This window comes from Hibiscus syriacus, unplaced genomic scaffold (genome assembly GCF_006381635.1).
Source record: "Hibiscus syriacus cultivar Baekdansim isolate YM2019G1 unplaced genomic scaffold, ASM638163v2 tig00110548_pilon, whole genome shotgun sequence".
NCBI classification, from domain to species: Eukaryota; Viridiplantae; Streptophyta; class Magnoliopsida; order Malvales; family Malvaceae; genus Hibiscus; species Hibiscus syriacus.
The window spans coordinates 507,065-522,130 of record NW_024062775.1 but is presented as its reverse complement, the minus strand read 5'-3'; the positions used below and the strand labels follow the sequence as shown (position 1 = coordinate 522,130).

Here is a 15,066-nt window from a genome sequence, read left to right as displayed (position 1 = left end):
AGAAATCTTTCACCTTTGAACTTCTTACTAAACCAAATGAAGAGAGAAAAGGGAACAAGAAGAAGAAGAAGAAAATGAAGATGGTGAAATAAAAGATAGGCATGTATGTTTACATCAACCACTTTTAATGAGAAATCAATTTTCAAAATGTCTTAGGGGTTAATTGTTCTTTTAGTCATTCCTCCTCTAACCTCATTTCAAAAACAACCCCTCTAAACCATAATGGGCTCAATCAAGCCCAATTTACTTCATAATTGGGTTTAGGCTTCTTACATTCTAAATAAGTCTTTATAGCTATTTCTCGTGCTAGATAGAAACTTCTAACTGGGGATCCGAGACGATATAATTTTCTCTTCCTAAGAAGAAATTTCGTCCTGGAAATTTACTTGAGTAAAATAGATACATATACTGGAGTTGTATATCCTCATCGGTCTATCAAGTTACTTCATTAGTCTCATGGTTTCTTCACAAGACCTTCACTAATGGAATCCACTTTTTTCTCAACTCATTGACCTCTCGATCTAAAATCCTTATTGGTTCTTCCTCATAGGGCATATCATGGTTGAATTCGATTTTCTCTAACAGGATGACATGAGAAGGTTCAGAGTGATACCTCATAAGTATCGACACATGGAATATATATTATGGATGCACTCTATCTCTGGCGACAAGGCCAGTCAATAGGCTACAGGTCTGATTCTCTCAAGAATCTCATAGGTTCCGATGAGGCACGGGGTTAACTTCCCTTTGCGCGTAAACCTAAACACTCTCTTCCAAGGTAAAACCTTTAGGAAAACATTGTCACCCACCTCGGACTCTATGTCCTTGCGCTTCAAGTTTACATACAATCTTTGATGGTTAAAAGATTTCTTTAGTCGTCTCTAAATCAATCATTTTTGTTCATCTTCTTTGATTAGCTCATGACCAACTATCTTCTTCTCGCTAAGCTCTATCGAACACAAGGGAGTTCTACACTTCCTCTCATATAAGGCTTCATAAGGAGCCATTTGAATATTTTACTGATAGTTGTTATTGTATGCAAACTCGAATAATGGTAGGTGATCCTCCCAACTAACATCAAGGTCTATCACATAACATCTAAGTATATCTTCAAAGATCTGAATCACATACTTGGACTGGTTGTCAGTCTATAGATGAAAAGTTGTACTGAAATATAATCGGGTGTCGAAGGCCTCATGGAGTATTTTCCAATATATAGACATAAAACGCGGATATCATTAAGAGATTATTAACGTTAGAACCACATGCAATCTCACCACCTCCTGAATGAATAATCTAGCCAACCTCTCAAGGTTGAAATCTATGCGTACCAAAAAGAAAATGAGCATAATTTGTTAATCGGTCGACCATTATCTATATCACATCGTGTTTCTTTCGCGTCATTGGTAACCCAGTCACAAAATTAATGGTCACTTTATCTTATTTCCACTACGGAATCTGGATATGCTGAAGCAACCTTGATTAAAATTGATGTTCCACTTTAACTTGCTGACAAGCTAAGCACTTAGACACAAACTCAGTTATTTCATTTTTCATACCCGCCCACAATACAACTGATGAAGGCCTTGATATATATTTTCCCCTCCAGAATAGACTGAAAACGAACTACAATACACCTTGCCAATGATCTTAGTTCGTAATTCCTCACTCAATGTGACACACAAACATCCTTGAAAAAATAATACATCACCTTTCTTCAGCTCAAACCCAGGCTCCTTACCATGACGAGTTTGTTCAACCTTAGATAACAAAAGGTTGTCGATCTTTTGAAGTTCTTTTAGTTCTTTAACCAATTCGGGTTCTACTTGTAACTTGGATAAAAAACCACCATCGACAGTCAAGCTCAAGCACGCAAACAAGGCTCGAATATCGGACATCATCTTTTAGCTAAGGCATCTGCCACCACATTCGACTTACCCGACTGGAAATCAATCACACAATCATAATCCTTAAACAACTCCATCGAGCGTTGCTATCTCAAATTCAACTCTTTTTGCGTAAGTAAATACTTCAAATTCTTGTGGTAGGTGAATATATAACACTTCTCTCCAAAGAGTTAGTGCCTCAAAATCTTTAAGGCAAATACCACAGCCGCTAGTTCCAAATTGTGAGTGGGGTAGTTGCGCTTATGCAGTTTTAATTATCAGGACGCATACGCAACTACCTTACCCTCTTGCATCAACACACAACCTAAACCATTCATGGTATCATCACTAAGCACATATAGTCATTCTCAACTCTAGTTGAGTTAACAATGATGCTCGAGTCAAAATCTCCTCTAGCCTCTAGAAACTCTACTGACGCTTATCATCCCATATGAACGATACTCCATTTTGTAGTAGATTGGTCATTAGAGTAACAATCATAGAAATCCTTTTTACCAAATTTTGTTACTAACCAGCAAGTCCTAGAAAACTACACACCTTAAACATATTCCTCGGTGGCTCTCACTTAACTGTGGCTCAGATCTTTTGAGGGTCAACTTGGATACCCTCTATTAATACTACATGACTGAAGAATTATACCTCTAATAGCCAAAACTCGTATTTACTGAACTTGCATACAGTTGGGGTATTGGTGAGACTGAAAGGCATCAATAGAAACTCATAGTGACCATATCGGGTTCTAAAAGTTGTTTTCACTATGTCAGCCTCTTTAACCATCAACTGGTAGTACCCTGACCTCAAATCAATTTTGGAGAATACCCTAGCTCCCTTAAGTTTGTCAAACAAATCGTCAATTCTCAGAAGTGGATACCGGTTCTTTACGATTAACTTGTTCAATTGTCAGTAGTTAATGCACAACCTCATCAATTCATTTTTATTCTTTACAAATAAAATTTGTGCTCTCCATGATGAAACACTTGGTCGGATGAATCTTCGCTCTAGGAGTTTTTAAATTTGAGCCTTAAGTTCCTTCAATTCTGTCGGTGCCATGAGGTAAGGAGCAATAAACACTAGAGCTGAACCTAACATAACTTCAATGTCAAACTCTAGTTCTTTATTTGGTGTATACCCGATAACTCTTCTTGAAAAGCATCAGAAAAGTCTCTCACTGTGTGAATCTTCTTAAGTTATAGACTTAGAACACGAGTGTCCACTACATGAGCTAAGAAAGCCTCGCAACCTACACTCAACAACTTGTGGACCTTTAAGGATGAAATAATCTTTGAGGTACTATTGAGTTCCTCGCTATTCATCATGATTTTGATTCCATCATACTTACGAAGTTTGAGTTGTCTAGCTCTACACCTCAGTCTCACATCATGCTCAAATATCCAATCCATCCTAAGAATCACATCAAACTCTTGAAATGGTAGCTCCATCAAGTAGGCTAGGAATGTTTAACCTTGAATCTCTATCGGGCACCTACGATAGACCTTGTCCACTAACACTTATAGTTCTAGAGGACTCGAAACTTGAACCTTGACTTCTCAGCTAGTATACCACTTTCTTGGATAAGGTCACAAAAAATATAAGAATGGGTTGATCCAGGGTCTACTAAGGCAGTAATAGATATACCAAAAATTGTAAAAATAATTGAGATGACATCAGTGGCCTCGCAATCTTCCTAAGCTCGAACTGCGTACTAGCGGGAGGTAACCCTATCATTAGGATTGATTATGAATCTGGTAGTACATTTGCTCTAATATTCGAATGTTAAACTACATTCTCTCTAAAAGGATCCCTGACCCTTCTGCCCAGTCAAAATCGATCTCTGAATAGTCAGTGGTATTACACTCTCTGCCTCAGGAAAGTCTCGAATAAGGTGCTTGAATGATCCACATTTGTAGCACGTTTTGGAATCTCTATAACACTCCTCTAAGTAGGGGTGTGTAAAAAAATCTAATTCAACTGATCCGATCCGTTGATCCATTAATTCGATCAAAAAATTCAAAAATCTGATCCATTTTTAATTTTTAAATAATTCAGATCAAATATCCAAGAAAAAATTAGATAATAGGATTGGATATAGATTAGTGAGATTTTAGTTTCAGATCATTCGAAAATTTGAAAAAATTAGGCCTTTAGATGATTTTATTCAGTCCCAATAATTTCAACCCCAACTTAGAATCTTAACACCCCTCAACGCCTCCCCTCACTCCCAACAGGCCAACACCCCCTTAGCGTCTCTGCAATCTGCTCCAACTAGACTGTTTCTTTTTAATTTTTTTTCAAATTTTAAATTATATAAAGTTTTAAATATTAAATATTAAATTTATTTTTTTTTATCAAATTAAAGTTTATATTCAGATAGGATATTCGTTATCATATCCAAAATTTTGGAATTTCATATATCTGATTTTTTGGATCTGATACGGATTGTAATTTTAGTGATTTGAAATTTTTGGATATCCTAAATTTTAGATCGGATAATATCCTTATTCAAAAATGCTCACCCTTACCTCTAAATGCCTCCTACTACAGTGCCTATAAGTCGGGGGCTGGTTGAACCGACAATGCTCGTTATTAATGCTAAAGCTAGTGGCCTCCTACAGTCTTTCTAATCCTTGCCTACAGATTGGATCCTTTCCTGACCTTTGGGACTGAGAATATGGATGTCTCCATGACCTTCGAGAATCTTTGGCCCTCTTGGTCGAAATCTAGGATGATCCAGCAGTGTATGAGGCTCTACGACTCTGTTCCATAATGTCAATTGAAAGATGTGATCTCTTACTCAGGACTCGCTCAATAGCCTTGGCTTGATGGGTCAGCTCTACGAATACTCTGGGTGGATCGGTAGCTAGGTGAGTAAGGATGTCTATATGGGGAGGCCCTCCTTGAACCTCCTACAATGGTGTTTATCTATCGATACTAGCTCCGATGCATAACTACTCAAGCGTAAGAACGCATTCTCATACTCAAACACGGAGCGATGATCTTGACATAAATGTAAAAATGAGTCTCTTAGGTCGTCAATATGGATCTCGTTGATGTACTTCACTCGGAACTCTAACATGAAACGCTCGTAAGTCAATTGCTTAAACTTTAGTGCCAATTCTACGATCTCCCACTAGTTTATCACATCACCCTTCAATAAGGCGATGGTGCATTCTAAGTTACCCTCAGTGGTAAGATGAAGATATCACAGGGTACACAGGGTCTCGTAAAGCCATTGGTCAAGGGATATAAGATCATCATAATCGGTACCCATAAAGTCAGTGGTCTTATAGCGTAATCTCTCTCGACGGGAGACATTAAAGGGCTATTGGGGTGAAAAAGTTGAAACGAATACGGTGGGTATCCTATGGATAATCCCTTACTCAACTATACCAACGTCATACATAAGTAACTCGGGTGTCCTCAATGTTTTCCCGAGCATCAACCAAGGCATAATTCTTATGAAATCTTGCTTTATGTTATCTCACAATTCATTAAGGTTTTTATTTGTAAACTTATTAGAAGGTTTTCATCATTAAGCCCCTTGGTTTTATCTCTCAAATCCATGCAAGGCTTAAAACATAAACTTCATTTTGGTATAGGTAATCCTTATCTATGGTAATACTTCCCCGAGTATCGGTACCAAAATTGTATTCGAGAGTATCGATACTCCCATGAGTACTGATTCCAAAATACCTTATTGGAATCTGATCAAGCCCTCGAGTATCGATACTAAGCCTTGAGTATTGATAGCACTTGAGTAGTATCGATACTCCTTGATGGGGTATCGATACACTCTTCACAAACTCTTTAAAATTTTTCCCTTTCATGACGGGTAGTATTGATACTATTCTTCTAGTACCGATACCCTATGCCTAGAAAAATATGTTTCACTCATCTAAAACCGTCCAAAACCCTCTAAAACCCTTCTAAAGTGTCCCCAAGGTGCCCAAATAGTTTTTAAAGCATATTTAATACTTATGGATTGTGAAAGGTCATTACTTTACACATGAATAACAACAAATTCTTATTTTCACGCTTTGAACCCCTAAGTGCACACAAATGACTTATACACACATACAAGCATTGACACTAAATATGATGAACTACAAACAGTAAGAAAAGGTTAGAAGTGTGTTACTTTACACCTATTAATTATAGGAACAACCTCAAACTCACTCAAAGACCTCTTTTTCTTTGCCCTTCACCTTTGAGCTCTCTCCCACTTCTCTTACTATCTAAAGCAAATAAATGGATTATAACTTACTTAAAGGTTTATAGAAAGTAAAAACATGATTCTAAACTCTTTGGGATGGATTTGGAACACCCAAGAGTTCTAAAATCCAAAACCCTTCTAAAATCCAAAACCCTTCTAAAACTCCCATCTTGGCCACCATAACCAAACCATGAGAAAATGGATTTGAATTGAAGCTCTAGATGTGGAGTTTTCCTTTCTTACCTTAAGAAATTCGAATTAGGGCTGGAGAACAAGAAAACTTTCACCTTTGAGCTTTTTAATAAACCAAATGAAGAGAGAAAGATAAGAAGAAAAGGAAGATGATGAAGAAAAAGAGAGACATGTACGTTTACATCACCAATTTTAATAAGAAATCAACTTTCAAAGTATCTTAGGGGTTAATTATTCTTTTAGTCCTTCCTCCTATAACCTTATTTCAAAAACACCCCCTCTAAACCATAATGGGCCAATCAAGTTTGATTCACTTCATAATTGGGTTAAGGCTTTTTACATGCTAAATGGGTCTTTATAACTCTCTCTCGGGTTAGCCTGAAACTTCTAACCCGAGATTCAGGGTTTTACATTAAAAACAGAATCAAGATCAAATTGCATTAAATGAAAATCCAAAAAAACAAATCATTTATAAGTAGTGGCCAAAATGGAAGAAAATAAAGCAGGGTTCTAGCACCTCGAATATATAACTTTACAAGGAATCGCGCCCTAATTATACTAATTTCATTAACTTCCATGTAAACACTTATGTTAAATGTTAACGATAGATGGCTATATTGAAACCATTTAAATAGTTAAGTGGTCATATTTACGCAAATTATATTAAAAATTTATTAAATTAATTAAATTAAAATTAAAAAACCCTTTAATCAGATTATGGCATGTGTCACAAATTGATTGGATAAATAACTTTATTATATTAAATTGAAATTAGGACCTAATTAAAAATTAAGATTTGAAGTTAATATTGGTGATCAAATTGTTTAATTCTAAAATTTAGGGGATTTAATTTATAAATTTAATACAGTAATAGAATAAAATATTTTTAAGTTAATGCTCAAATTAAGGAATTATACAAATTAAAAATAGAATAAAGATCAAATTGTATTAAATGAAAATCCAAGGAAACAAGTCATATACAAGTAGTGACCAAAATGGAAGAAAACAAAGCAGGATTCCAACGCCGCAGATATGTAACTTTACAAAGTTTGCTCCTTAATTATACCAATTTTGTTAATTCCATGTAAACACTTCTATTAAATATTAACGGCGTGTGGCTATATTGAAACTATTTAAATAGTTTAGTAGTCATATTGATGCAAATTTGAAAATGGTTGTCATTTCCAGACTAAGCTTCATAGTTGGGTGATCATTTATGTAGTTTACCCAAAATTAAATTAAAAAAACGAGACATGGTTTTGTTAACGAATGCCCAGTTTTGTAATTTCACTTCAGTTGACAAGAGTTTCAGTCGGTGGTCACTTTACATGTTTGCCCGCCGTTGCTTATTGCCGGCAAACGGAATTCTGGGGAAAATTAAAAGGGTAAAATTGGAATTGAATTAGTATAAAAGCAACAGCCCCGCTATTCTGACTTCATGTCGTTAAAGCATAGCTGCCCTCTTCTTCTCTTTCTCTGAACTTGCATTGTCTCTATCTGAGGAGCAATTCTTGAGGTAAGTTAATTAGAAATTATTCCACTTTCTTTTTCTTTTATTTGATTTTTCACCTTAGTGATTTGGGTTGTCGACACAGTTATTGTTGCCTCATTTTTCTGCTTGAAAAAATATGAGTTTTTTAAAGTTGTTTGTTCTTGGTCTGCTTCTCCATCTGACAAGATTTAGAATTCCTTTGCTTTTTTCACCATGTATGAAAATGGTATATTTGAATCTTTTTGAGCGGTGCCTCTTGATCTGAGTCTCTATTTCACGATATTAAAAATTTGTTGCTATTTTACATTGTTTATTTCATGAAAGAACGTTTAGTTTCCGTATTTCTAGAGCTCCTTTTGATTGGTTTAACAAAACGCATCTGCTTTCCGACTTGTCTCTTTCGGTTTATTTGTAAATTGTGTTTATGTTTGGTTATGAAACTTGAACTAGAACTTTGAATCAAGCTAATTGTCTATGGATCTGAATAGAATTGTTTTGATTTTCATTTACCCGTGTTTAAAGTCTGGATCTACTGTTTTATTATTTGTTGGTTAATCAACTCAAGTTCTCAAATCTGAGAGTATATTTCTCTGCAATTACTGTTTTCTATTCCATGCTGAGAATTCTTGTATGCATGTCATTTCAATTTTAATCTGACCTACATTGGTTTGTGCTTTTGAGAGGATTGGAGGAATGTTTTTCACTATTGTGCTTTTGTCTTCCATTTGAATACTTCTCTTTGTTTAGGTAATAGTATAAAAGCAAAATGGTGAAGATCTGTTGCATTGGAGCCGGTTATGTTGGTGGGCCAACAATGGCTGTAATTGCACTTAAATGCCCATCTATTGAAGTAGCTGTTGTTGATATCTCTGTTCCTCGGATTAACGCATGGAACAGTGATCAGCTTCCAATCTATGAGCCTGGTCTGGATGGTGTTGTGAAGCAGTGTCGCGGAAAGAACCTTTTCTTCAGCACCGATGTAGAGAAACATGTGCGTGAGGCTGATATAGTCTTTGTTTCTGTCAACACTCCGACCAAGACCCGAGGGCTTGGAGCTGGCAAGGCTGCAGACCTTACATATTGGGAAAGTGCTGCTCGTATGATTGCTGATGTATCGAAATCCGACAAGATTGTTGTTGACAAGTCAACAGTCCCTGTCAAAACTGCTGAGGCAATTGAAAAGATTCTCACCCACAACAGTAAGGGAATCAAATTCCAAATTCTTTCCAACCCGGAGTTTCTTGCAGAGGGAACTGCAATTCAAGATCTTTTTAACCCTGACCGTGTTCTCATTGGAGGCCGGGAGACCCCGGGAGGCAACAAGGCTGTCCAAGCATTGAAGGATGTTTATGCTCACTGGGTCCCTGAAGAACGAATTCTCACCACCAATCTTTGGTCTGCAGAGCTTTCCAAGCTTGCTGCCAATGCTTTCTTGGCTCAGAGGATCTCTTCTGTAAATGCCATGTCTGCTCTTTGTGAAGCAACCGGGGCTGATGTTACACAAGTGTCGTATGCCGTCGGTAAGGATACAAGGATTGGACCCATGTTTTTGAATGCCAGTGTTGGTTTTGGTGGATCGTGCTTCTAGAAGGACATTCTGAATCTGGTTTACATCTGTGAGTGCAATGGTCTTCCAGAGGTGGCTGAGTATTGGAGACAAGTCATTAAAATCAATGACTACCAGAAGAACCGTTTTGTTAACCGCGTTGTTTCCTCGATGTTTAACACGATTTCAAACAAGAAGATTGCTGTTTTAGGGTTTGCTTTCAAGAAGGATACCGGTGATACCAGGGAGACCCCAGCCATTGATGTATGCAAGGGGCTTTTGGGAGACAAAGCTAGGTTGAGCATATACGACCCGCAGGTCACGGAGGACCAGATCCAGAGGGACCTAACCATGAACAAGTTTGACTGGGACCATCCCCTTCACTTGCAACCCATGAGTCCCACAACTGTCAAACAAGTCACTTGTGTCTGGGATGCTTACGAGGCAACAAAAGATGCTCATGGAATTTGCATTCTGACCGAGTGGGACGAATTCAAGACTCTCGACTTCAAGAAGATATATGACAACATGCAAAAGCCGGCTTTCGTCTTTGATGGCCGGAACGTTGTGAATGCGGAGCAGCTGAGGGAGATTGGTTTCATAGTCTACTCTGTTGGTAAGCCACTGGATGCATGGCTCAAGGACATGCCTGCAGTGGCATAAAATGTGATGCATACATTGGTCATAGATGCTCATGCTCTGTGTCAATGGATTAAAGATTGAGGCTGTCAGTTCGATTCTTTACTACCGAATTTTTTTTCCCAACAAGTTTTATTGTTTCCTTGCTTTTCCTTCACCATGGTAGCCAGCAGAGCTGGAATTTTACCATCATGGTAAACAGCTATTTATTGCGCCATACATTTATATTGAATAATATTACCATCGTTCCGTTGTTTGTTAGACAAATTAGTTGTTGTTGGACTTAATCTTGTCTCATCTGTAAAATGGTGAAATTTCATAAACAGTGTCTCTTTATTGGAATCATTTTACTTTGACACAAATGAAATAATAAATATAAATTATTCTTAATATTACGCTCATCTCTTTAACCACCATTTACTTCCTCTTCTAAGTTATTCTTAATATATACCACCTCTCAAATTATAATAAAAAACTTCAAAATAAAAAAAATAATATTAATAATAAAGTTATGAAGGTTCCAAATTAAGCCTTCCATGTTAAAAGATGCAATTGAATATAACAACTAAGCTTCATGTGGCATAACACTAGAACGTAATTAAAATTGGTGTACAAAAAATACATATTCAAATCCAAGATTAGAGGGGGGAAAACACTTTTTAAGATTTATTCAAATCCACGTCGGCTTGGATACTGTTTCTATAATATGATATTGTTTATGCTGTGCCTTTTCTAAAATTTATCAAAATATTTAACCGAAAAGATAGTTAATGGATGCTCACCACTAAATATGATAAGAAAATAAACTTTAATAATTAGATATTAAATCTTTCAGCCCATAATTTAATATCATAATCATATATTATAAGTTAGAGAATAAGTAGGAATATATCGAGTCGCCTTAGTGACCAAAAGGAGTGTTATTTTTCTTTGAGTGGTTAAGGAATATTGTTTTTTTGAGGTCCGGCTTGAGTATATGTGCGTTGTCAATAATGAAAAAAATTATATACAGATGATATCTTGTAATCACCTCAAATATTTTTAAAAATAAGAAAATTATGAGGCAACATAAAAAATAAACTATTAGTATATAAAACTTTTATAAATTAAAATTTCATGCATGGAAATTTATAATATTAAAAAAACATAATTAAATTCATTATGTCCAAATTAAAATATCACATATTTTCTATGAAATTTTGTAAGATATATTTAAAATTATTTTGTTCTTATTCTTCATTCAAATATGAGAAAATCTTAGACAACGACTAAAACAAAAAAAATAATTAAAAAACCATTTCATTTTGGATAAATATTACTTTAAAATTATAGAGACTATTCCCAAGTTATTTTATGAATTTAAATTTCAGATCAATTTTCTTTAATATTATCTTGAAGTATTTTGTACATAATTTATATGATATCCACACTAATCCTTTTTTTTGTCTCCGCATTCAATCATTATTTTTTTCCAATCCCTTGTTTGTTTAATAATACATGTATGATAATTCATAATTAGTGTAGTCAAATTAATTTTCATATAGATTCATACTATAAGTGTAACATTTCCCTTAATACTTGAACAAATAATTCAGCAGACTGCAAGAATCCACGTGGCAAGTAAATAGACAATCAATCCTAAATTTCTTACATCAGTTTTGTCAGATCCCCCCGAATCCCATAGTGGTATCTTCCGTAATTTTCAGACAGATTCTAACCTCTTTTTGTAATTTCACATTTATCTCCTGCGGTCCTGCCAGCCTTCGCATATCACCGATCCAATTCCTATAAATCAACCTTCGCCCCAATCTTCACCAATGTAGCGGTCGCAAATTCAAATTAATTTTCCTTCTGATCTTTGCATCTTTTTATTTTTCTTTCAAATTGGTTCTCGCAGTGTTAATTCGTTTTATCCTCTTTCGTTTGATCCTAATTTCACCTACTCCTGTGCATCGAATTCGATTCTAGGGTTAGTTTTTTTTATTCTTCGATTTCTAAAAGGGTTTCCTTTGATCTATCAATTTTGACCTTGGATTTTGCTTTTTCCTGATTCCACTTATTTTTGGTCGGTCGAATATTTCCGGAGTTTTCTCCAAAATCGAAACTATGTAGGGGTTGTTTTATTAAAAAGAAGAATATTCTGTTTTTTTTTTGTTCATTGTAAAATATTATAAATAGCAAATTTGAAATTATTTATCTTTATTTCTTGTAAATTATTTTATATCTGTAAAATCATTTAATTACATTTCCCATTTCCTGCTTCTGTTTTGAATCTCTCAAATTTGATTGGTCAACGAATTTTCGGGTATGAACAAGCCTATATAGCTCAGTCGCGTAGAATATAGACCTGAACATTTTTATGTTTTTTACTTTAATTAATAATTTAAAATGTTTGTTTTTAAGTAATTCTGTAAATGCGAATACTTCAATTAATAATTTAAAGTATGACTACTTTTTACTGGCAGGCTAAAATGATTCATAAGCGTCCTTACTCCGATGACTCTCAAGAGGTTGCGCGCAAGCAACAAAAGAAATGGGAAGATGCCGTTCATCACAAAAGTGCTGTCCCAGATCCTCAAATTTCTGGTATTATAACAATGTCGATATATCTATAAATTTTCTTTTGCATCATAGAGTGCATGTTTTTGTGGACCTTGTACATGATATCATCAACAAGAACATATATATAAGCATTTATTTTCCAATTGCTAAACAAAAAAGGTTGATTTTTATGCTTTAGTTCATCAATTGAACATGTGGAAGGTGCATTTGATGAAATTGCTTGGGGTTCTTATTATTTGATCTGGTTGACATGCAGACAACATTTGCAGATATTTGATTTTATAGAAGCATTTTGGTACCCATTTCTTTATATTCAATGTATCTTGTACTGTGGTAGATTAATTGTTTGCATATGGTTCCTTTATCACATCTAAATATGTGCATCAACTTTATTTATATATTTTGCCAGTCAAAATCTAGAGTAAGTTACTGTATCTGATAGTTACAATTTGAATAAGGTAAATGGGAGGACATTTACAGTAATTGCCAAGATAAAGGTAGTTTTGCTGAAGATCAATGGAACAAAGTATTAACTGGAATCAGTAACGAATATGAAAGTAGTATCTCTGGTTGTGTTTCTCATTTTTGGTGGGTAAACAGCACCGGGATAAATGCAAATGCTGATCAAGAGGTGGTAGTTCATCTTCTGTTGTTTCCAGAATATTTTACGTCTGGGCGCCGAATTCAGGATTTTCTTCATTCTAATGATATCTATCAATCTATACTTTCTCCTCGAATGCTAGTTTCTGTTGGACCAGATCATCAAGCTGATATTCCAGAATGGAACCAACAGGATCTGAAGAACTCTACAGATTTTCTAGATACGTCAGATCCTCAAGTTGCCCTTAGATCATCATATGCAGGCCTTATGGTAAATGATGATTACGGGAATAAGATGATAGGTTATTGTGTCATTCCAATGCCTAATTCTGAAGCAACTGCAAAGTTCCAGTGTGAAGACGCAGAACTGAATGTGAACGCTTTGATCAGGGTTCTGTTAGATGCGTCAGACAACATGTAATGGAAGCAAGAGAGAAACTAAGAGAATCTTGGGCAGGAAATTTTCAGGGAGATGTCTCTGTGATATCGGGGAGGAAGTTGCTAAAAGATGGACCGAAGAGGAAGAGCTGGCATTTCATATTGTTGTCCTCTCCAACCCTGTGTCAATGGGTAAGAATTTCTGGGATCATCTTTCTGCGGTTATCCCTTCCCTTGCGAGGGGGGATTTCATTCGTTATTATTTTAATGTCTTAATGCTCAGAAAGCGGGCTCAGCAGAACCGCATCGACCCCGTAAATGTTGATAGTGATGATGATGAGTGGCAGATTATTGAATATGAAATTCAAGCAGAGGATGACAACTCCGCTGATGAATCTCCAATTGTTCAAGGAACTGCTGCACATTTTGGACACAGCCATGAGGAAGATGGTCACGAGGACATTAAGGATGACAACAAGGATGGGTTTGATTCTTCTGAAAATGTTGCTGGTGATATCAGTAGAGCTGCAACCAATGAAGTCGACAAGGGGGGAAAGTTTCATAAGTGATTATAATAGCAATGACTTTGAACTTTCGAGTAAGATTCAGGGGAATAATGAAGATGATTATGATATTCAGGACGACTCGTGCACATTATACGAGTATCAGAGGGAGAAGGTTGAATGTTGCAGCTTGCCTGAGGCAGTGTTGGATGCAAATCAACCCAGTCAAGACTGATGTAGATTCATGGTCAGACACTATAAATGGGTTGACAAAAGGAAGTCCTGGAGAACAGGATTCTTGCAATCAGAGCACTTGGATGTAAATACCATAGTTGAGGACATGCATTATTTTAACCCTGCAATGATGGAATGTGAGTGCTTATATCCAAGAAAATCTGAAAAATTCAAGGCTTGCGATGGTGTGATATCACCTGTCAAATTCAAGCTGGTTTTGATGAGGCTCCCAAGGTTTGGTGGGGATAACATGGATCTGCTGTTAAAAATAAATGTTGATTTAAGTTACCAGTTGGAACATCTGCACTGCGTGTAGGATTTATGTTGCACAGTGGTGGTTCTTAGGAGGCTAGCATCCATGGGAGCATATATTGAATTTTGCATTCAATTTGTCCTCTCCAGTAGGGTGGTCGAAATTTGATTCAATTCTAAAATTGTTTTTGTTTAGTTTTGAACATTACTTGAATTAATTCTAATAATTACTCGATTTCTGAGCTTTATTTTGAACGTCATAATATTATGAAATGACAATATATAAATAATCATAATGTTATGTTTGCAAAACAGTCACTCAGGCCACATGACCACGTAGAGTGAAAGCAGCCATGCTGCAATTCTTTGGTCATTTTGTATTGAGAGAGAGAGAGAAAGAGAGAGAGAGGGAGAGGGGGCCGGAGAGGGAGAGCGGGAGAGGTATGGGGGGGGGGGGGGGGAGAGAGAGAGAGATTATGTTATTAAATAAATTATAATATACTGACCGTAATATCTTCATTTACAGCACAAAGATTATAAACCCAAATTTA

The 15,066-nt window shown here is 35.9% G+C and overlaps 1 protein-coding gene and 1 pseudogene across 1 annotated transcript; both read left to right on the top strand.

Annotated features, from left to right (window-relative positions):
• The first annotated feature begins 7,730 nt into the window (after positions 1-7,730).
• Positions 7,731-10,188, top strand: LOC120130923 (annotated as a pseudogene).
• Positions 10,189-12,127: 1,939 nt separating this feature from the next.
• On the top strand, positions 12,128-14,641 carry LOC120130752. The gene is made up of 3 exons (XM_039147910.1): positions 12,128-12,291; positions 12,452-12,572; positions 13,007-14,641. The coding sequence occupies exons 2-3, from the start codon at positions 12,458-12,460 to the stop codon at positions 13,567-13,569; spliced, it is 678 nt and encodes a 225-aa protein (XP_039003841.1). The 5' UTR covers positions 12,128-12,291; positions 12,452-12,457; the 3' UTR covers positions 13,570-14,641.
• The last annotated feature ends 425 nt before the right edge of the window (positions 14,642-15,066 follow it).

Bases quoted from the DNA above. Each gene is read 5' to 3' on its own strand.
- LOC120130752 (XM_039147910.1), top strand. From the start codon at position 12,458: ATGATTCATAAGCGTCCTTACTCCGATGACTCTCAAGAGGTTGCGCGC. The intron at 12,573-13,006 runs GTATTATAACAA...AATTTGAATAAG, and splicing joins CCCAGATCCTCAAATTTCTG to GTAAATGGGAGGACATTTAC.